The 20014-nt window shown below is 38.4% G+C and overlaps 7 protein-coding genes across 10 annotated transcripts; 3 read left to right on the top strand and 4 right to left on the bottom strand.

The window, feature by feature from the left end:
• Positions 1 to 1773: 1773 nt before the first annotated feature.
• LOC117372648 (metallothionein-like) lies at positions 1774 to 2363 on the bottom strand. The gene is made up of 3 exons (XM_033968473.2): positions 2268 to 2363; positions 2133 to 2198; positions 1774 to 1948 (listed from the first exon to the last, which is right to left on the bottom strand). The coding sequence occupies exons 1-3, from the start codon at positions 2290 to 2292 to the stop codon at positions 1857 to 1859; spliced, it is 183 nt and encodes a 60-aa protein (XP_033824364.1). The 5' UTR covers positions 2293 to 2363; the 3' UTR covers positions 1774 to 1856.
• A 440-nt stretch (positions 2364 to 2803) lies between these two features.
• Positions 2804 to 3590, bottom strand: steep1 (STING1 ER exit protein 1). The gene has a single exon (XM_033968470.2). It carries the CDS (start codon positions 3544 to 3546, stop codon positions 2869 to 2871), a length of 678 nt encoding a protein of 225 aa, XP_033824361.1. The 5' UTR covers positions 3547 to 3590; the 3' UTR covers positions 2804 to 2868.
• A 434-nt stretch (positions 3591 to 4024) lies between these two features.
• LOC117372650 (metallothionein) lies at positions 4025 to 4610 on the bottom strand. Its single transcript, XM_033968475.2, has 3 exons — positions 4529 to 4610; positions 4378 to 4443; positions 4025 to 4189 (listed from the first exon to the last, which is right to left on the bottom strand). Exons 1-3 carry the CDS (start codon positions 4551 to 4553, stop codon positions 4098 to 4100), a joined length of 183 nt encoding a protein of 60 aa, XP_033824366.1. The 5' UTR covers positions 4554 to 4610; the 3' UTR covers positions 4025 to 4097.
• Positions 4611 to 6140: 1530 nt separating this feature from the next.
• Positions 6141 to 7554, top strand: LOC117372651 (lathosterol oxidase-like). The gene is made up of 6 exons (XM_033968476.2): positions 6141 to 6171; positions 6347 to 6558; positions 6636 to 6768; positions 6848 to 6948; positions 7070 to 7198; positions 7270 to 7554. The coding sequence occupies exons 2-6, from the start codon at positions 6349 to 6351 to the stop codon at positions 7516 to 7518; spliced, it is 822 nt and encodes a 273-aa protein (XP_033824367.1). The 5' UTR covers positions 6141 to 6171; positions 6347 to 6348; the 3' UTR covers positions 7519 to 7554.
• Positions 7555 to 7602: 48 nt separating this feature from the next.
• On the bottom strand, positions 7603 to 8191 carry anapc13 (anaphase promoting complex subunit 13). The gene is made up of 2 exons (XM_033968474.2): positions 7956 to 8191; positions 7603 to 7811 (listed from the first exon to the last, which is right to left on the bottom strand). Exons 1-2 carry the CDS (start codon positions 8052 to 8054, stop codon positions 7686 to 7688), a joined length of 225 nt encoding a protein of 74 aa, XP_033824365.1. The 5' UTR covers positions 8055 to 8191; the 3' UTR covers positions 7603 to 7685.
• A 1036-nt stretch (positions 8192 to 9227) lies between these two features.
• Positions 9228 to 15940, top strand: rspry1 (ring finger and SPRY domain containing 1). 4 transcript variants are annotated; one of them, XM_033968468.2, is made up of 15 exons: positions 9228 to 9298; positions 10274 to 10857; positions 11151 to 11203; positions 11694 to 11806; positions 12652 to 12778; positions 12935 to 12993; positions 13086 to 13152; positions 13261 to 13392; positions 13498 to 13613; positions 13689 to 13832; positions 13917 to 14028; positions 14121 to 14223; positions 14298 to 14450; positions 14549 to 14653; positions 14730 to 15940. In XM_033968468.2, the coding sequence occupies exons 2-15, from the start codon at positions 10475 to 10477 to the stop codon at positions 14824 to 14826; spliced, it is 1764 nt and encodes a 587-aa protein (XP_033824359.1). In that variant the 5' UTR covers positions 9228 to 9298; positions 10274 to 10474; the 3' UTR covers positions 14827 to 15940. The 4 variants fall into 4 exon arrangements, with proteins under 4 accessions (XP_033824359.1, XP_055078686.1, XP_033824357.1 ...); XM_055222711.1 differs by having other exon boundaries at positions 9267 to 9328; XM_033968466.2 differs by lacking the exon at positions 9228 to 9298 and adding an exon at positions 9420 to 9820.
• A 930-nt stretch (positions 15941 to 16870) lies between these two features.
• arl2bp (ADP-ribosylation factor-like 2 binding protein) lies at positions 16871 to 20014 on the top strand. Its single transcript, XM_033968472.2, has 6 exons — positions 16871 to 17015; positions 17121 to 17182; positions 17270 to 17376; positions 17471 to 17556; positions 17652 to 17748; positions 19211 to 20014. The coding sequence occupies exons 1-6, from the start codon at positions 16978 to 16980 to the stop codon at positions 19304 to 19306; spliced, it is 486 nt and encodes a 161-aa protein (XP_033824363.1). The 5' UTR covers positions 16871 to 16977; the 3' UTR covers positions 19307 to 20014.

Here is a 20014-nt window from a genome sequence, read left to right on the forward strand (position 1 = left end):
TTGAGCAGTACAGGGAAGGATGGTAATGGTTGACACTAAGCACAGAACTTAAACCTTTATAGTTTAACTGCAGTATTGACATAAACTGTGTAACTTTCTCTAAGACTGAGCACCCAAAACACAAGTTTAACTCATGCATGTGTACATTAGTGAATCAATATGGTTGGTTTGTAGGCCCATCTTAAATATTACCCAGTGAAGGCTATTAAAATAGGCTTCATACCTAAAATAAAAGACGTTACAATGGAATGTATACATTTCTATAACATGTGCTGAGTGACTTTGTATTCACAGAAATGCCTGAGTTAGACACAGTTCACACTGATCTGGACATGCAGAGTAAACTGCATTGAGTACAGAGCATGGAAATCAGTTTCTTACAGTGGAGCAAAAAAAGTATGTGGTCAGCCAACAATTGGGCAAGTTGTCCCACTTAAAAAGATGAGAGGCCTGTAATTTTCATCATAGGTACACTTCAACAAAATTAGGAAAAAAAAATAATAATCACATTGTCTTATTTTTAAAGAATTTATTTGCAAATTATGATGGAAAATAAGTATTTGGTCAATAACAAACGTTAATCTTAATACTTTATTATATACCCTTTGTTGGCAATGACAGGTCAAACGTTTTCTGTAAGTCTCCACAAGGTTTTCACACACTGTGGCTGGTAGTTTGGCCCATTCCTCCATGCAGATCTCCTCTAGAGCAATGATGTTTTGGGGCTGTCAGTGGGGAACACGGACTTTCAACTCTCTCCAAAGATTTTGTATGCAGTTGAGATCTGGAGACTGGCTAGGCCACTCCAGGACCTTGAAATGCTTCTTTCAAAGTCAGTCCTTCATTGCCCGGGCAGTGTGTTTGAGATCATTGTCATATTGAAAGACCTAGCCACAATTCATCTTCAATGCCCTTGCTGGAGGTTTTCACTCAAGATACATGGACCCATTCATTATTTCTTTTACACCAGTTGTCCTGGTCCCTTTGCAGAAAACAGCCCCAAAGCATGACATTTCTACCCTTATGCTTCACAGTAGGTATATGGTCAGATGAAACCAAAATAGAACTTTTTGGTAAAAACTCAACTTGTGTTTGGAGGAGAAAGAATGCTGTGTTGCATCCAAAGAAGACCATGACATTCTCCCAGTCCTCTTCTGGATCATCCAAATGCTCTCTAGTAAACTTCAGATAGGCCTGAACATGTACTGGCTTAAACAGAGACACGTCTGGCACTGCAGGATTTGAGTCCCTGGCGGCGTAGTGTGTTACTGACAGTAGCCTTGGTTACTTTGGTCCCAGCTCTCTACAGGTCATTCACTAGGTCCCCCGTGTGGTTCTGGGATTTTTGCTCACCGTTCTTGTGATTATTTTGACCCCACGGGGTGAGATCCTGCGTGGAGCTCATCAGTGGTCTTGTATGTCCATTTTCTAATAATTGCTCCCACAGTTGATTTCTTCACACCAAGCTGCTTACCTATTGCAGATTCAGTCTTCCCAGCCTGGTGCAGGTCAACAATTTTGTTTCTGGTGTCCTTTGACAGGTCTTTGGTCTTGGCCATAGTGGAGTTTGACTGATTGAGGTTGTCGACAGGTGCCATTAATACAGGTAAGGAGTGGAGGGAAGGAGACTCTTAAGTTACAGGTCTGTGAGAGCCAGAAATCTTGTTTGTAGGTGTCCAAATACTTATTTTACTAATGAATTCATTAAAATCCTACAATGTGATTTCCCTCCCCCCCCTCCAAACACAACAAACCTACCACAAACTTGTCATCATCATTTATTAGTAGTACAAAACAAAAATGCAGCATAGGTTACAGTTCCATCATAATAAATCAGGACATAGTTAAGCAAGGCTTCATTGACAGCAGCTGGTGTCACAAGTCTTCCCTTTGCACACACACCCAGAGGCGCACTTGCTGCATTCAGATGGACAGCAAGAACAACAACCTGTAGATTAGAGCAAAGTTACAGTTTGAGAGTCATGGATGGGTGACATTTTCCTATATTGCGTCTAAAGATGGTCTGCGCTCAAATACCCTACGACCAAATTCAGAGGTCATTAGGCCCACAATTTGTAAGCACATGATTACCCATCCATTTAAAACAATATAAAACCGAATTTAAGACTCACTCTTCTTGCAGCTAGTGCAGGAACAGTTCTTACAAGTGCAGGATCCTCCGCAGTTGCAGTTTCCAGCTAAGACAAAATTATCAGTGTCAAAACGATGTTCATACATTTTAAGATAAACGCCCGAAGACAACTTACTCTCGGAGCAGTCACAAGGATCCATTCTTTCAACCCGCTGGCGTTTTGTGATAACTGAAGTCAGCCTGCTACGATAACAGCAACTCCTGTCCCTTTTATAGTGCATGGGTTGTAGTAGGACCGGGTGCAAACTCCCATGAGTCACGCTGCACGCTGCACGCAGGAACGTCAAATACAAAGAGCTTGTGCACACGATGTGGTAAACAAAGCACACGATCGGTAGATATGTTAAATATTACCCGATGTTTAACATTAATTGTATAACTTAGATGAGATGTAGACTATTAAAATAGCCCATAAAACACAAGTTACACTGGAATGTATAGGTTTCTACAACAGATGCTGAGTGATTTTACTTGTTTGTATTCACAGAAATGGCCGAGTTAGACACGGTTCACACTGGTCTGGACATGCAGATTAAATTGCATCCAGTTTCTTTAATATAAAATACAAAGCATGGAAGTTCTCATTTCTTATTTAACAGAGTCCAAATAAAAAACAGGCCAATCAATCTATGGATGGGAAATTACAAAAATTTTCACAATTTAAGGCCTAGACAGATTGTTTTAAATGTTCATAAATATCCTTTAAGTCCTCCTTCTCACTTAAACTGGTTGTCAATAAGGGTTCCCTTCATCTTTGCCTTCTTGGCCTCCAGCTCAGCTAGTTCCTGTAGCCTTCTTTTGCTCATGCCCTTCCTCTCCAGCTGTTTTTCAATGACTTTGGCATTTTGAGCGTAAGAGTCCGCCACTTCCCTGGCTTCTATCTCCTCCTCTTCTTCATCGATGGTGGAGACGGTGACCGAGCTGAATTTGCCCATGTCTTTGGTTCTCTTTGTCATCATCACTCGCACTTTCTTGGGGGGCTCTGGTTGCTTCTGGCTGTAGACGCTGGTGTTTCCAAAGCCCTGGCCAAACTTCACCACGGCACCGTCAACGATAAAAGTAGCAGTGTTATTTTTCTCTTGGTGCTGGTAGAATAGCAACAGACCACACTTGCCACATTTCTTTCTAAACTGCCTTTCTATTCCCGCTTCTCTTTTAATGTAAGCGGTCTCGTCCTGGTCCACGTTGCAAAATTTATGTGCGTGTTTAGCCGCGTCTATAACTCTGGCTTTATCCTTGGGTCTCATAGGCAGCTTCTCGAGTTGGCAGTCCAACACCAGCACCATCTGTCCGCAAAGGCAGTAGTAGACATGCAATGGCTTCTCCCCGTCATCATATTCCTCGCGATCCCTGGTATCAGAGCAGACAACGCTCCTGGACACAACTTTTGGCATGATTTAACGATACACTGCAAAAATACACCCAACTAGTTTATCGACCGAGAACGCTACTCGCTACAGTGAACATCCGGTGTGCGTCACTCAAACCAATCCGCCCTGTTCCATTTGAATTTAAGTTCCGCAGTGATCAATTAAATTATCTTACTAGATATACAACCTATTAAAATTAAGCTAACGGCAACTCCACCCATATCACCTGTTCAGGCAGGAGTTTTTGTGCAATTTAAAGCCTAAACTTGAGGTAATACCTAACCCATCGTTAATATAGAATTTTAAGCAGGCCTACCAATTTAAAATTTGGAAAAAGGTTCCAGTAAAGTAACTGCCACGAACTTTTAAAATAATTCATTAGTAGTACAAAAAAAAAAATATTGTAAGGTTGCAGTGGATTTAGCACCAATTGAGGCCACCCTTTCCATGTGTTTGTAATTTTAAAAAAAAGTAACTGCCACAAACTTTTCATTGAGGATCATTTATTAGTAGTACAAAAAATAACGTAGGTTACAGTTCCATCACAGTAAATCAGGACATAGTTAAGCAAGGCTTCATTGACAGCAGCTGGTGTCACAAGTCTTCCCTTTGCACACACACCCAGAGGCGCACTTGCTACATCCAGATGGACAGCAAGAACAACAACCTGCAGATTAGAGCAAAGTTACAGTTTGAGAGTCATGGATGGGTGACATTTTCCTATATTGCGTCTAAAGACTGTCAGTGCTCACATACCCTACGACCAAATTGAGATTATTAGGCCCACAATTTGTAACCACAGTATGATTACCCATCCATTTAAGAACAATATTAAGCTGAATTTAAGACACTCACTCTTCTTGCAGCTAGTGCAGGAACAGTTCTTGCAAGTGCATGATCCTCCGCAGTTGCAGTTTCCAGCTATGACAGAAATAATATTGTTAAAATTATATTACTAAATTTTAAGATTATTTTTTATTATAAAAGGAAAAGCCCGACAACTTACTCTTGGAGCAGTCACAAGGATCCATTCTTTCAATCCGCTGGCGTTTTGTGATAACTGAAGTCTGTGTCTCTTCTTCCGCTGTGAAATCAGTCTGCTATGATAACAGCGAGTCCTGTCCCTTTTATAGTGCATGGGTTGTAGTAGGACCGGGTGCAAATTCCAGTGAGTCACGCTGCACGCTGCACGCAGGAACGTCAAATACAAAGAGCTTGTGCACACGATGTGGTAAACAAAGCACACGACGCCGACAAAGAGGTGGAAGATGCTCATTACATAAGACCAGAACACAGAACATCCCAGTTTTACACAGAACTCACAGCCCTGGAATAATTAATTATGCTGGAGGAAAACAAGGCTTACATAATTAAGTCGAAACAGCAAAGTAAAAAAAAAAGAAAAAAAAAAGAAAAAAGAAAGACATATAATACACATGATAAACATTTGCGCCACCATTTAACAGTCGATATCATAGCTTAATAGAGATTGTAAATACAGACTCTCGTTGTTCAAAGACAACGGTATCTAGATTGGTTATTTTGTTGTTTTTTTTAATGGGGGGAGGGGGGGTGTGTGCACACGGTTCCCACGAACTGTTGCACTCAGGCACAACAGCGCTCGTGAGCAAAAACCACCGCCTCTGACGTGTTGTATCCAAGTTCCCCAGTTCCATCCAAGTTTCGCGGATCATATATATATATATATATATATATATATATATATATATATATATATATATATATATATATATATATATATATATATATATATATATATATATATATATATATATATATATTTTTTTTTTTTTTTAAGTACAACAACAAAGGTACAAGTGTAAAAAAATGTGTTCATGTGTTTTAATGTATCACACTAACTAGTCATTAAAGTATCACTTAACATCCCATTTTAATATCAAACTTGAATTTAACCTGTCCACAGTCATGACTTCTTGACTCCTCTGGTTTACTCACTGACTCATTGATCATGGCTTCTCTCCTCAGCTAAACTCAACAAACTCAACAAATTCTGAGTGGTTTAACTCTGCTCCAAACCTGTTTTCTAAAACAAGGAACTCTGAGTTATTGCTGTCTGAGTAGGATATCTGTGAGTCAGGAATTAAACTCAGGGTTAGTTCAACCTGCTTTGTGAAATAGAGCCCAAGAGTTTGCAGAACTGTCAACGAAGCAAAGTGAGGCTACTGTGAGAAAAACAAAAAAAAAAAAAACAGATTTACTTTTTTTCCTTGACTACACAATTCCACATATCTTGAGTCATATAGCCTATTTGATGTCCTCTGTGTCTATATAAAATATGGAAAGTAGTAAACATAAACACAAGAAACTAGAGAAGATATGAAAGGTGAAGGCATCAGTGGCGCCCGTGGTCACTTGGGTCAGTGACCCCCCAGATTGAAAGAGTGGCCACAGCAGACCCCAGGAAAAACATCAGACTCTCAGTCCACAAAAGTGCAGTACTAGGAACACTGCGCAGAATCCTCAAGCTCCCAGGCGTCTGGTGGAGGACCAAAAAATATGCAAGGATCTTGTTTCACCAGAGCTGACACGTACGCCAGGCCTCATTAAGCACAGCCAATTTTTCTTCAGCGAAGTCACAACCAGTTGATATAACCATCTGATTCTCAGGTCAGTTTGACTTTAAAGCAACACACACACACTGCAGTTGTGATTTGTCGCCTAGACTTCAATGAGGCAGGAATTAGAAGGCTTGGATTAAATCATTAAACTTTTGAAGAACCATATGGTTGTTTTTGTGTAAAAATACACATCAATGTTATTTTTACCCTGTTTACTGTTTCAGACATGGATCATGTACTGAATTTTATGGATTATTACATCTTTACTCCATTGGTTTACCCAGTTTCCTGGCCAGAAAGCAACACCATGCGGCAAATTCTCAGCCTATGGATTATTACAATTCTTGGAGCAGAACTACTTTACCTGGGATTTGGTGCTTTTAATTTCTACTATGTGTTTGACCATGAACTCATGAAACATCCACAATTTATTAAGGTACAGTGTGTCAATCAGATATTTAAGTTAACTTTTAATGCTTCCTTTAAATGTTTTAATGTAATTTTAAATAACAGAACCAGGTACTACAAGAAATTAAGCTTGGATTTGTATCGATATTTTGGATGAGTTTTCCTACAGTGGGTCTCTTTTACTGGGAGATTAAAGGATACAGTAAACTTTATGACAACTTATATGAAACCTCTGAAGGTAAAAGCATGTCAACCTTATTTGGCATATTCCAATGTACAGGTGTAAAGATGTAATGAATAATATTTATGACTTGCAGGTGTGTCTGGTTTGTTACTAAGCATATGTGGGTTTCTGCTCTTTACTGACATGTGCATTTATTGGATCCACCGCTCTATGCATCACAAGAACATTTACAAGGTAACATTTACTTATTAACTATATAAGGACATCAACATTTGGTAAAGGCATAAATATTTTGAGTAAACTGTAAGAAACAGTTAACACCACAAATAATATAATTTATGTTTGTCTGTTTCAGCATTTACATAAACAGCACCACATATTTAAGATACCTACACCTTTTGCCAGCCATGCTTTCCACCCCCTGGATGGCTTCCTGCAGAGTTTGCCCTATCACCTTTATCCATTCATTTTTCCACTCCATAAGGTGAGAAATTCATTTGTTTTTGGCTGATTCAGAGAAAATAGAACAGCACAATCAATATAACATATTTTCAGGGGGTCTATCTGTCACTCTTTGTCTTTGTCAACATCTGGACAATTTCTATACACGATGGGGACTACCGAATTCCTGGACAGCTAATCCACCTAATTAATGGAGCTGCTCATCATGTTGACCACCATTTGTATTTCAACTATAACTATGGACAATACTTAACACTGTGGGACCGTCTAGGTGGCTCCTATCGTTACCCTTCAGCCCTTTTAAGGAAAGGACCACGTGATGCTGTCCAAAAGCTTAAATGACAGCCCTTTTTTGTTTGTTTTCAGAGAAGGCATATAATGTTGCAATACAATGATGGTAAGATACTTTTGTACATTGTATAAAATCAAATAAATTTGCATTTTTTTCATGAAAATGTAAGATGCGAAAACCTCTTGCTAGCATCAGTGTATCGGAAGTTTAGTCTCTATCAGCTCCCGGTGCTTGGTGTATTTTCGTGAAGGCTTTGCAAGGCCAGGTCTGTCCACTTCATCTCTTGTTCTTTCACTGACTCTGTCGATCCACCGTTGTCCTGCTCAGCTTCAGGAAGTTCACTCTGAAAGAGAGTCAAAAGTAAATAAATACATAAAATTCAGCAAAATGGCTCTCTTGGGGAGAGGGTGACAGTGTTATCAATAAATAATGAAACAAATACTTGTTTTTATTATAGCAAAAATAATTTTAAAAATGTATTATTTACCAGAGGGATAGTGACGTCTTCATATGGAAGCCTATCCTCCCTCCAGGCATCATCGGTCAAGTCCAAGAGTCTCCCATCTCTTTGAATGGCGCTGTCCATTTTCAAGTCGTTGGTTGGATTTAGGTATCTGTGGTTCAACTGTTTCTCAAAATAAGTCTCTTATCTATGATTTCTGAGACGTGTTTGTGTGCTGTGGATCTGTTTACGAATCTGGTTGTGTCGCGTTCGTTTGAGGTCACACACAGGCCGTCTCTTAATGATGACGTATTTTTTAAGTTTTCATAATTAATAAAAGGTTTAAAAACTGCAAACGACCAATGCCTAATTATTACACACTATCAAAAAGCGTAAAGCTTCTTCTTAAAAAAACAAACAAAAAAAACCCAAAAAACATTTGAGTTAATTTCTCGAACACATGTTTGAGGTTGCTATGGGAACAGGCTTCGTGCTACTCAGAGGAACATATAAAACGGTTTTAAAATCATAAACAGTCAAACGTGTGTTTTACCAAGAGACCATCGGGTGCGTGAATGTAAATATTCTTCATCATAATATTATTATTTGTTTATTTGCATGGGTTGTGCACTGGAGGCATGTGTCTTGCATGGGCAAACACTCCAACCAGTCACAACCCTATGCATTTTTCGTCAAAGATATTTAACTTCATCATAGGGCGCAAATTGTGGCAACCACAGACTAGGTGTAGTATACCAGTATAGACATTCATTCTGTGGCAACCAACAAGTAAATTAAGTAAATGTAGTTTTACATTTTCTCAGAATAAATGTTCATTTTCTATTTCACACAGGATGTCAAACTCTGAGAAGCAGAAAGCCCTGTTCGAAACTAGTGGGACTGGAAACCTTGTTCCGCCTGTAATTCCCCGGTTAAAATACAAGGACCTTATGTATGAAACCACCTCTAGTGACTACGGTCGGCTTCCTCCAAACTTTGAAACGGCTCCATGTACGTTCCATCCAAGGTCTCAAAGATTCTCTGAAAAACTAGGAAAGAGTGGAATGTATTGCAACAATTCGTTTAATACATCTCTGGACCAAAGAAAAGTTTGTGATTCTTACAGTTTACAGTGCACACTTTGAATAATTAATAGTTTGTGCGTGTTATTTTATCTTTTATTTTTTATCTATCCATATGATTTATTTTTAAAACTATATTTTTTCTGGTGGCAGTTGGATTTGTGTTCTCTGATCTCATGGAATACTGTTTTCTGCTTGACTGATTATTTCTATAATAAACAAAAATGTGTACAGTAACGCGCATTTGTCCATTAATTGTGTCTGACATGAATTAGCTACTTGTTGCCTCTACTGGACGCATCATAGGTGAGCACACAACAAAGCACACAGTACAAGGTGAGAGTTTATACTAGAAAATTCAGATTAAAAAAAATGTTTTCTGTAGACGCTCTCATGATTCCATTACACTTTCTGCTGGTCATTCTATGCGAGATCGCCTCCACAACCCAGATCCACACCCACAGCTGATTATGGCTAACAGTTAGCACACCGCCGACGCTACGGAACTTAGCACTGTGGTTGTAACGATAGCTTACAATGGTGTAGGTTACTACAGTAATGTTGGCACCTTATCACTTAACTTACGTTCCTGTTTTACACGCGTGCAGAGAGGACTGTCTATTCACTTCGCCGGTATTTGTGGACCCTTCGCTGTTAGTTTCGTGCTAATAGTGTTAGCCAAGTGGTGCTTGACAGTAGTCTGCTAACTGCTAACTGCAAGCAAGTCTTGGGATTTGTTTTGCTAGAGGGCTAGTACTATTGTGCTAGGGTGCTACCCTATTCGGACTAGTTTATGCTGAATTACCAAAGATTTCAAGAACATTTGTCGTAAGTATGTGCATATTTGCTGTGTCGTCTCATGTTCCCCGTTTGGTTGATAATAGTGGTTATTTTTTATCCAGCTAGTAAACGCTTGTGGTAGTGGCACTATTATGGATAGGTAGTAGTCTGTTGATGTTATGTTAACATGCTAAGTAAAACACTTGCTTTACAATATAATATAATATAATATGAGAACACTGCATGTGGAAATTAACTATGTTACATTCATAACTTACAAAACATTAGTAGGCTAAGGACACTACAGACAAAAAGGTCTTCAATGTTTGTTTATTTTTGTTGTTGTAAAAACCTGTTTTGTTTTTGTTTGTTTTTTATTACAAATGCAATATGTAGTCAAGTAAAGGAGATGAGACAACATCTCGTTGCAGCTGACTCAGTTTATTTTGGATCGAGTTTTGCTTATGTACTTTGCTTTTTTTTCCATTCTCTTTTTTTCAGGCTTGTAATTTGGGCTGGATACAAGATATCAACCATGTTTGAAACACTGTCTTAATGAAACCACCAACACTTAAAGATCCATATAATAAGACTGCTGGCTTTTATCTTTTTATCTCTACATGACAACAACATGATTACTTTTGCTGACCCCACCCAGTTAATTGGGACAAGTATCCCACCAAATCCATCTTTCCAAATGATATGATAGTAGCTGCCTGGATTACTTTTTGTGCCTGCAGAAGCCTTGCACAGGTTCTGCTTCGCCTTTCTTCCTCAAATTCCTTCACTACTCTTTGGGGGACCCTTGCCACTACATCCATGGGAAACAGCTGTGTGTGCCGGGAAGACAGTGATTTCGAGGACCATCACCATGGATCAACCCGGGCATCTCGGGGACAATCTAGGCGGGTTGATCATGGAACCACAGTTGGTGCTGAGGTCGGAGAGGCACGCAGCAGCCGACCCAGGGATCCAGTTAGGCCTCCACGCAGAGGGAGAGGGCCGCATGAGCCTAGACGCAAGAAACAAAATGTGGACGGCCTAGTGCTGGATACATTGGCTGTCATCAGGACACTTGTAGACAAGTAGGCCCTAACATTCAGAACACTGGACATGCACAATGCATTTTTTTATTTTTTATATTTACAATATATAAGCATGTTTCATAATGATGACAAAATGCATGTATTTAGCTGTGATGACTCATTAATATTAATCATTTGTTATTTCCAATTGTTTCATATTATTTACACAATTGGTGTAGAAATCTAAACAAACACAAATGTAATTTGCTTTAATGGGTAGACATGACATTGTCATCACAAATATTTCACTAATGCTTCTACACCTAACTCAAGTTTCTCTATTGTTTTAACAGTGACCAAGAACCTCCTTACTCTATGATAACTTTGCATGAAATGGCAGAAACTGGTAAGAATTGTATATTTTACAATCAGTATAATATCTCAAGGAATTAATTTGCACAGTGCATTATAAGTATTTGTATAAATATCACAAAACTAACTAAATAATTGGTCATAGCTGAGGTTGACCTGCCCAAATTCAGCTCTACCACCTGTGCCACTATCACCTGGTCATGCATTGTAAATGATCAAGACTGAGTTTTTAATGCATAATAAAATAATATACAGGCATGTGAAACCAGACTGTCTTTGGAGAGAATTTAGAATCACATAATTGAATCCTTTTCAACATGGATTCTTATTTAAAAATAATTTATCTTTCCAGTATGTTTAGTGGATTGTTTACACTTTCACAAGTGTGTGCAGCAAAGTTACTGAGTCAGGCAATAGAAGAGAAACTAACACTTCAGACTGAGATTTAGTTACTAATTCGGATAGTAATTGAGACAGGTTCAGTTTCAATGATTACATTTTTTTTTTCTCCTAATTTGCCTCAGATGACGGCTGGTTGGAGGTAGTCCAGTCACTTATTCGAGTTATCCCTCTGGATGATCCCCTGGGTCCTGCAGTTATTACACTTCTTTTGGATGAGTGTCCCTTACCAACGAAAGTAAGTTCAACTTGTAATCGTTAAGAGATTTTTTTTTTACTTGTTTTTACACCAAGTTTGAGATCATGTGAAATCATTATGTTTTTTTAAATGGTAAACTGAGCTTTAGGCTTTCACTATGCACTAGTGGTTAAAAGTTTGGACACACTTTGTTTGTTTATTTTCATTACTGTTTACATTGTAGATCCTCACTGAAGACATCAAAACTATGAATGAACATGTATGGAACGTAGTAAAGAAAAAATTATCATAAAATAACTCAAAACTGTTTTTTTTAAAATAGCCACCTTTTGATTTATCATTGTTTTTGACCCAGACAAGGCACAACTATTAAGTGAAAGCTATTTCAGGCCACTTCTTTATTGAGAGAAGCCCAAGGATTTGCAGGGCTGTCAACAAAATAAAGGATGGCTACTACTGGAGGATTTTACTATAAAATATGTAGTTTATTGAATATTTTTTTCTTTTGCTACATAATTCCATTTATCTTGCATCATATATTTGATGTTTTCCGTACAACTTAAAGAAAAGTGGGCAAAGGGAGTAATCTCTCATAAGTATTTGTACTTGTGCTTACTTCCTTTGAGCTTTGTATGACATGCTTTATTTGCTTATAAATTACGTTTGTTTGGCTCTCATTTTGTCTCAATTGTTTATTTGAGCTTTTTTTAAAATGAGAGCCAATGTGACTGATCAGATTTCAACAAGTGATTTGGCATTTCACATTTCACTCAGTCTAGACTAGACTGTTACTTTGTGACCACATCTTTTGTCAAAGGGATACACAGCCATGATGGTCATTAGAATTACTAAACCGTGTTTTTTTATTATTATTTATTGTACAGGATGCTTTACAAAAACTGTCTGACATGTTGAGTCTGAGTGCAGCTGTAGCAAAACAAGATGCTTTATGCCCTGCAAAACACAGAAACACTACAGCTGTTCTGGGGTGTTTGGCTGAAAAATTGGCAGGTAATGTTGCCATTTTACCACACAATTTGTTTATTTGTTCAGTTGTGTACTAGTTTCAATAAATTAATAATGGTTAATGGTGTTATATATTATATATGGTGTTTCTGGAATTTCCCCACTGTGGGACTAATAAAGGCATATCTTATCTTCTTTAAGGACCAGCAAGTATTGGTCTACTGAGCCCAGGAACCCTTGAATATCTTTTAGAAAGCTTGGTAAGCATAGCTGCTTTTATTGGTTCAACAGCCAAAAGAAAATGTAGTGAAGAATAATATTTTTTTATTTTTTTATTTATTTTTATTTTCAGAGTTCAGAGGCTCATCCAACTGTTATGTTGTTTGCTCTCATTGCCTTGGAAAAGTTCTCTCAAACAAGTAAGTTTTATGGTACAAATACCATTTTCAGTGTTTTAAAAAAAATATATTTCTGTTTTCAGTATTTTTTTTATACTTTTCTTTTTTCCCTAACCTAATCTTGACTAGGTGAGAATAAACTGACAGTGTCGGAGTCTTGTATCAGTAATCAGCTTGCTGTTCTTGAGTCTTGGGCTGAACACCCAGATTACCTAAAGAGACAGGTTGGATTCTGCGCCCAGTGGAGTCTTGACAACTTGTGTGAGTTCCAGCTTATGCACTAATGTCCATATAAGACACCAGTTCCATTTGCTAATGGCAAATTTTCATTTTCTATTTCTTTATTACCGGTATTATCTTTTTCAGTTCTAAAAGAAGGACGGCAGTTCACATATGAAAAAGTTAATCTCACAAACATCAATGCCATGCTCAACAGTAATGATGTCAGCGAGTACCTTAAGATCTCCCCCACTGGACTTGAAGTAAAAAATATATTAATTTTGTAATGAAATTTCCTTTGAAAATGTACCTGTTTTAACATATTTTACCTCCTATAGGCACGATGTGATGCCTCTTCTTTTGAGAGTGTCCGCTGTACGTTCTGTGTAGATTCAGGCATCTGGTACTACGAAGTAACAGTCATTACATCAGGTGTCATGCAAATAGGATGGGCTACTAAGGACAGCAAGTTCCTCAACCATGTATGAAGTTTCATTATTTACTATGTACTCAGGCATCAATCTTCCCTCCTTGTAATGACTCAAGTATGATCAAATGTGCTGCAGGAGGGCTATGGAATTGGAGATGATGAATATTCATGTGCATATGATGGCTGCAGGCAGCTCATCTGGTATAACGCTCGCAGTAAACCTCATTCTCATCCTTGCTGGAAAGAAGGTAGGCTTCTTCAGACATGTAGGCGATGACTTTACTGACTATACGTACAACTGTAAATCTGTGACTAAATCCATCTCATTTGTGATTATTAGGAGATGCTATTGGCTTCCTGTTAGACCTTAGCAAAAAGCAAATGATTTTCTACTTGAATGGACATCAACTTCCACCTGAAAAACAGGTGTTTTCATCTGCAACGTAAGTTAACAGTACAGCTTAAGATTGTGTTCTTTTAATTGAATACCTTTTGATAAATTGTTCTTTTGCGACAGATCTGGGTTCTTTGCAGCAGCGAGCTTTATGTCATACCAACAGTGTGAATTTAACTTTGGGGCCAAACCTTTCCGCCATCCTCCTTCAGTCAAGTTCAGCACCTTTAATGATTTTGCCTCTTTGCTACCCAGTGAAAAGATTATTTTGCCCAGGTAGAGTGGGTTGACTATAAGGCCATGGTGTTAATGCTAATCTTTATCTGCTATTTCATGCGTTTTTTGATTTTTATTTATTTTTTTCTTATTTGCAGACACAGGCGACTAGCATTATTAAAGCAGGTTAGCATTCGAGATAATTGCTGCACGCTGTGTTGTGATGTGATGGCTGACACAGAACTGCGACCATGTGGACATGGGTATGTTTTAAGCTGTATTTACAAGTTGCCATATCTCAAGAGAAAGGGAACTAAATAAGTATTTGTTTGTCAACAGAGGTATGTGCATGGAGTGTGCCTTACAGTTAGAGACGTGCCCCTTATGCCGCCAGGACATCCAGACCCGTGTCAGACTGATTGCACATGTGTCCTGACACTCCTCTCATCTTGCCTTCATCAAGGAGAAACACAAAACTTGCAAGCTCCTCTGATCACCACATGCCCAATTGGGCTGGGTTGGATGCCACAATGTTGTGATGCTGGGGTTCTAAGAGATGTCTGCACAGGGGTCAAAAGAGGAATAGCATGAGATGAGAGGAGGGCAACCTAACCACTCATTCATCTCCTGTTTTTGTCCTTCTGACACTCTACTGCAGGTACTTGGCTTTCCTTTGTCAGGATTCTGAAAAGTGAAGAAGTGAAAGCTGAACATCTCTTTCATCATTTACAAAGAATTAACAGTCCTTTATCACATCTTGGATAATATTTCTTTGTGCTTTCAATCAAGGCTGCTTCTTTTTATGTCACACAAGAACGGGCTGGTAAAAAGCCTTTCATGCAGTATTAAACACAAGGTACAGAAATTGTCCCACATAACGTTTTGTGGTGTCCATATTGAGATTTATGGTGTTCTGAGGTAGCGGTTCCATATGTTGTACCACCTCCTAGTCATCAGTGACTGTAATTGTAAGCACTAATATCACCCTTTTACCAGACCAAATTAGCTGTAACTTTTATATGTGAGTTTGATGGCCACTAAAAGTGGCAGAATGTTAAACATGGGCGATGTATTTCTTGATAATAATTTTACTCTTCTGTTTACATAGGCAAAGAAGTAGTTAAAATTACTTCACAATCTAATGCATATTAGAAAATTAGAAACTTGAATTCACAATCTCCTATTTAAAGAAACTTCTCACATATTGATATTGTGCTTATTTTTTAATGGATGCTTTGTCTTTAACAAAGGAAGATGCATACCTGTTTGACTTTAAAACCACACAATTTGGCTGTTTTATCGCCGCTTCAATCCAAGCAAAAGTTACATTCTGTTTTGACCATAGGTCAGACAAGCCTGGAAAAAAAATGTCTTAAGTTTTGTTTGTGACGAACACTCTGCATTTTTGTTTGAGTGGCTACTTTGAATCCTTATGATGTGATTTAACTTTATTTTATAAGAAATTATGGTAACTGCTTTCCTAAAATATGTTGTTGATTTAACAGTGATGTTTGAGGTTTTGTTTAAATTAAATGTGAAATGTTAAAGTGGACCATGTTTTATCTCATTTAGTAATAAAAAACAGTAAAAGAGGAATTAATAAAACAAATCCAGATCAGGCATATGCTTTATGCTGAAGTATAGACACGTGGGACCAAATTAATATTTAAGGATGTCATCATGTCATTTTGCATTTCTGCCTTTTCAAATTTGGGGAACTCAAGAAAACATTCTAAAATGGGTAAGAAAGTGTGAACAAGCTAATCAGTTATTACAAACCCATTAAATGAACAGGTAAACAATATGTCTTTAAAAGCTTATGCTGCAGCGATTACTACAATTTATAGTAATGCCATAACTAGATCACTGTAAGATCACATATCACTGAATATATTACAATTATCCCTGAAGATGAACTGCATCTTTGAGACACAATCAGTTTTCTGATTTGTAGGTCTAGATCGGGAGCATTTACGATTGAGATGAACTGTTCATGTCTTGGAATATGAATTATTAGGCCTATCATAAAGAGACATTTGAGTATTTACAACATCTACATTATACTGATTATTTTCCAAAGATGTGGATGTGGTTTGTGACATTTGTAATAAATTTGTTCTCGTGAGATTGCTTTTCAGTGTGAACGTCTCAGATGTGGTTGTTGGGAACCATGTACCCGTCTATGTGTTTCACTCGGATCATTTATACTGTAGGTCACAGTTTCCTTGGCAACCAATGTTGCGTTCGCCATTTGACTGAATTACTGTTGTTCATGCAGTTCTGGTTAACACCATTAACCTTACGTTGCTATACTTGACAATATGGACATCAAAGAACGAAGTAAGCTTCCAAAGAATCTAATATTTTTTGTAAATAACAAAGCGTTAATGACAATTCTACTGATCACTCTTTCCGTGACGTAGCTAGCTTACGGTCAAGTTGGGCTAACACTAACGTGGGCATTAAGCATGTCCTGGGCACTGTCGTTATTTCAAAGCATCTATTTTGCAAAAGGTTTATAGATATTAATGTACTAAATTAATATTTATATTTTTCGGATTGGTGCTGCACAGCAGACAAGGTTGAAATGATTGACATGGACAAGGAGAACTTTGCAATTTCAAGGTGGCATTCCTTATAATTTCTTTGGATTTGATGCGTTGCTTATGGTTATATTCTTGTAACCTAACTATAAATGTGTTTGTGTATGTATTTCAACCTTATCTCTAGTTCATCCGCATCTGAAGCTGCTTTTGATGCCACGGTTGGTTGCATAGAGGACATTATTATGGGTAAGATTTGTTACTATCATTTTGCCTCAAAATATTTCACTTGGTAAAGAGTTTTTTATTTATTTACTTTTAAATCTATGTCTTTAGAAAATGAGTTTCAGCAGCTTCAGCATAGCTTCATGGAGAAATACTACACAGAGTTTGATGATTCTGATGAAAATAAACTCACATATACACAGATATTCAATGACTATGTAAGTTGGACTTGTAAGAATCAATATGCTGTTCCATTTCACTTGCCCCAGTGTGGCTGCAACATAATATTCTTTCAATGTTTTCTTTTTATAGGTCGATCTGCTGGAGAAACACCTGGAACAGCAGCTTACAGAGAGAATCTCAGACTTCAACATGAATACCTTCATTCCACTTCTAATGTGATGTCTAATCCTTACCTAACCCAAGGCTGACTTGCTCACTTAGATATAGTAGTCGACTGAAGCAATTCATTTTGATGTATGTTTTTTTGCAGGGAACGCAAAGAGGAGGTTACACCTGACATCTTGGACATGTTACTCACATTTACAGACTTTATGGCCTTCAAGGAAATGTTTCTTGAATACAAAGCTGTAAGAAAGCAACACTGCCGTATATTACAGTTATTTGACGTAACTATAGGTCTATGAGTGTATGCGAGCCTACCTATGGGTTTTGCTATTGGTTACCTCTCTCTGGCGCCAAGCCAGCCTTTGAGAAGGATCAAAGCAGTCACTGCACCAGTCATGCCCACAGCCTGGCACATGTCTGCGAACCTGGTGCTCTGTAAATGCCAGCTGCTAGCCACATAACTCCCTTCTTCAAATCAGCTCATAGAGGCAGATGATCCAGCTGAACCTGAAGGTAGGTGGGCTCACACACATTCAACTATAGTAACGTCAAGTAACTGTAATTTCCTGTTTCATGTGTGCTCCGCCCACCTATGGGCTTCCCTACTGGTTACCCACCAAGGCGAAGGCCCTGGGGATAAGTGCAGCCCCAGCTTGAGCCCTGCTCACCGCCTTTGAAGCTGCACATGCGAGACCACGTGTTCATGCGATAACTATTTTCTTATTAAGGGAAAAGGGTCTTTTTACTTATTAAGGGAAAAGGCTCCGTCCGCAAAAATAGAATCCAGTGGATTTGATCCGGAGCTCCGCGGCACCTCCATCTGCACCACCGGACTGCACGGTGCGCCGTCATTTTGTACTATACGGAATACTTGCGTCCGCCGGACCGGAGCTGCACCGCATGCAGTCTGCGCAGTGGTGGCCATGTGTTGAGCTAGTCCTCACAAAGCATCAGTAAAAGCATTTTCTATTTTCTATGTATTTTGACTGAAAACCCCTTCACTGTGCAGGCCTTGACTGGGAAAAATACCCTTGGAGCACATGTGTCAAACTCAAGGCCCGTGGGCCAAATGTGGCCCTCCACATCATTTTATGTGGCCCTTGACAGGGTAAATTAAAAGGTATGATGGTCTTAAAATGTCATTTTATCAGGAGATACACAGTTAGACAGCCATATTTTTACATGTAGGCAAATGCATATGCAATATTTGTAATTTGAATAAGTAATTAATACAGAAACAATTAACAAGTTAAAAAAGTAGCACATCTGGCCCTTTGAGGGCAGCAATTTTACTAATGTGGCCCTCGGTGAAAATGTGTCTGACATCCCTGCCTTGGAGTGTATTTTGTGTTGACGAGCGGCTTCAGCTGCGACCTAGGGTGTGCAGCTGTATGGCGTGCTGTCTGCACATTTTGTACTATCTGCACATTTCGTGCTGTCTGCACATTTCAATCTGCTAAACCACGCAAGTGAAATGACCCTGGCGTTTACTGGTGTGCTTCCGGCATTATATGTGGCTGGCGGATCGGTATTTATAGGACATGTATCAGACTTTGAGCATGATTGGCTGACTGCTTTGCTCAGAGGCTGGATTGTCGCCAGAGAGAGGTAACCAATAGCAAAGTCGTAAGTCGACGGACCACACACAAAATAGAATAGAATATTATTAATTAGGCTACTAATGCTGATTGTGTGTTTTAATAGGAAAAGGAAGGCAGAGGTGTGGATCTGAGCCAAGGACTGGTGATAACATCTCTGGGGTCCTCTACAAAACCCTTGAGCTCCAATAAATCCCAGTGACACTTTACACTGACCTGCCCTATAGTAATGCCTTCTAAATTGCCTAATGGTGCTGGATTGTAGCCCCAGTGTTTTGTTCGTGAAGAAATGTTCCTTAATGTTTTCTGTGCTATTAGTGTATGGGTAATACGATTGCTTCTTTTGCAGGGTCTAATCTTGCTTTTCACAGGTATCAGTCAAGATGTGTCAGCTAATATAGAATAACAATTTATGTTTTCCATGTTACTTTCAAGACTAATGTTACTGCTGTTGAGTATTTAAAATGGGTGAGAACAAGCCTATGATAATAGTTTTTTTTGTTAGAAATGTATATATGTGGTACCATAGAATGGATGCTGAGAGAAGTAAATATTTCTTTCTGTGTACAAATTGTTTTAAAGTGTGGTGTAAGGGGTTGCAATATGGCAAATCTCAAAGCTTTGTTCACTTTGTTGCTACACGTTGCCTTTAAGTGGTGAGTAAGTTATCTTACTGAGTATTAAACAGAAAAAGCACCAGGAGACACAATATACCAATACATGTGCATCACAGGGTTCTGCTGAAATGTTTTAGTGCCCACCCCTATTCTCCAGGGTAAAATAAAATGGTGATAATCTGTAGTCTGATGATGTACATATACTTGTAATGTACCACATGTTTCTTATTGTTGTAATAATATTACTGTATTTTAATGTATTGTAAATTTGACTTTGGAATAAATTTGTTAAG

This window comes from Periophthalmus magnuspinnatus, chromosome 6 (genome assembly GCF_009829125.3).
Source record: "Periophthalmus magnuspinnatus isolate fPerMag1 chromosome 6, fPerMag1.2.pri, whole genome shotgun sequence".
Taxonomy (NCBI): Eukaryota; Metazoa; Chordata; class Actinopteri; order Gobiiformes; family Gobiidae; genus Periophthalmus; species Periophthalmus magnuspinnatus.

Excerpts from the sequence above, each read along its gene's own strand:
- LOC117372648 (XM_033968473.2), bottom strand. The coding sequence starts at position 2,292 with ATGGATCCTTGTGACTGCTCCGAGA. Across the intron at positions 2,199-2,267 it reads TCCTTGTGACTGCTCCGAGA|CTGGAAACTGCAACTGCGGA; the intron begins GTAAGTTGTCTT and ends ATTTTGTCTTAG. Across the intron at positions 1,949-2,132 it reads CTGCACTAGCTGCAAGAAGA|GTTGTTGTTCTTGCTGTCCA; the intron begins GTGAGTCTTAAA and ends TCTAATCTACAG.
- steep1 (XM_033968470.2), bottom strand. The coding sequence starts at position 3,546 with ATGCCAAAAGTTGTGTCCAGGAGCGTTGTCTGCTCTGATACCAGGGAT.
- LOC117372650 (XM_033968475.2), bottom strand. The coding sequence starts at position 4,553 with ATGGATCCTTGTGACTGCTCCAAGA. Across the intron at positions 4,444-4,528 it reads TCCTTGTGACTGCTCCAAGA|CTGGAAACTGCAACTGCGGA; the intron begins GTAAGTTGTCGG and ends TTTCTGTCATAG. Across the intron at positions 4,190-4,377 it reads CTGCACTAGCTGCAAGAAGA|GTTGTTGTTCTTGCTGTCCA; the intron begins GTGAGTGTCTTA and ends TCTAATCTGCAG.
- LOC117372651 (XM_033968476.2), top strand. The coding sequence starts at position 6,349 with ATGGATCATGTACTGAATTTTATGGATTATTACATCTTTACTCCATTG. Across the intron at positions 6,559-6,635 it reads AACATCCACAATTTATTAAG|AACCAGGTACTACAAGAAAT; the intron begins GTACAGTGTGTC and ends TTTAAATAACAG. Across the intron at positions 6,769-6,847 it reads CTTATATGAAACCTCTGAAG|GTGTGTCTGGTTTGTTACTA; the intron begins GTAAAAGCATGT and ends TATGACTTGCAG.
- anapc13 (XM_033968474.2), bottom strand. The coding sequence starts at position 8,054 with ATGGACAGCGCCATTCAAAGAGATGGGAGACTCTTGGACTTGACCGAT. Across the intron at positions 7,812-7,955 it reads AAGACGTCACTATCCCTCTG|AGTGAACTTCCTGAAGCTGA; the intron begins GTAAATAATACA and ends ACTCTCTTTCAG.
- rspry1 (XM_033968468.2), top strand. The coding sequence starts at position 10,475 with ATGATAGTAGCTGCCTGGATTACTTTTTGTGCCTGCAGAAGCCTTGCA. Across the intron at positions 12,994-13,085 it reads AATATCTTTTAGAAAGCTTG|AGTTCAGAGGCTCATCCAAC; the intron begins GTAAGCATAGCT and ends TTTTATTTTCAG. Across the intron at positions 14,451-14,548 it reads GAAAAGATTATTTTGCCCAG|ACACAGGCGACTAGCATTAT; the intron begins GTAGAGTGGGTT and ends TCTTATTTGCAG.
- arl2bp (XM_033968472.2), top strand. The coding sequence starts at position 16,978 with ATGATTGACATGGACAAGGAGAACTTTGCAATTTCAAG. Across the intron at positions 17,183-17,269 it reads CATAGAGGACATTATTATGG|AAAATGAGTTTCAGCAGCTT; the intron begins GTAAGATTTGTT and ends CTATGTCTTTAG. Across the intron at positions 17,557-17,651 it reads ACCTTCATTCCACTTCTAAT|GGAACGCAAAGAGGAGGTTA; the intron begins GTGATGTCTAAT and ends GTTTTTTTGCAG.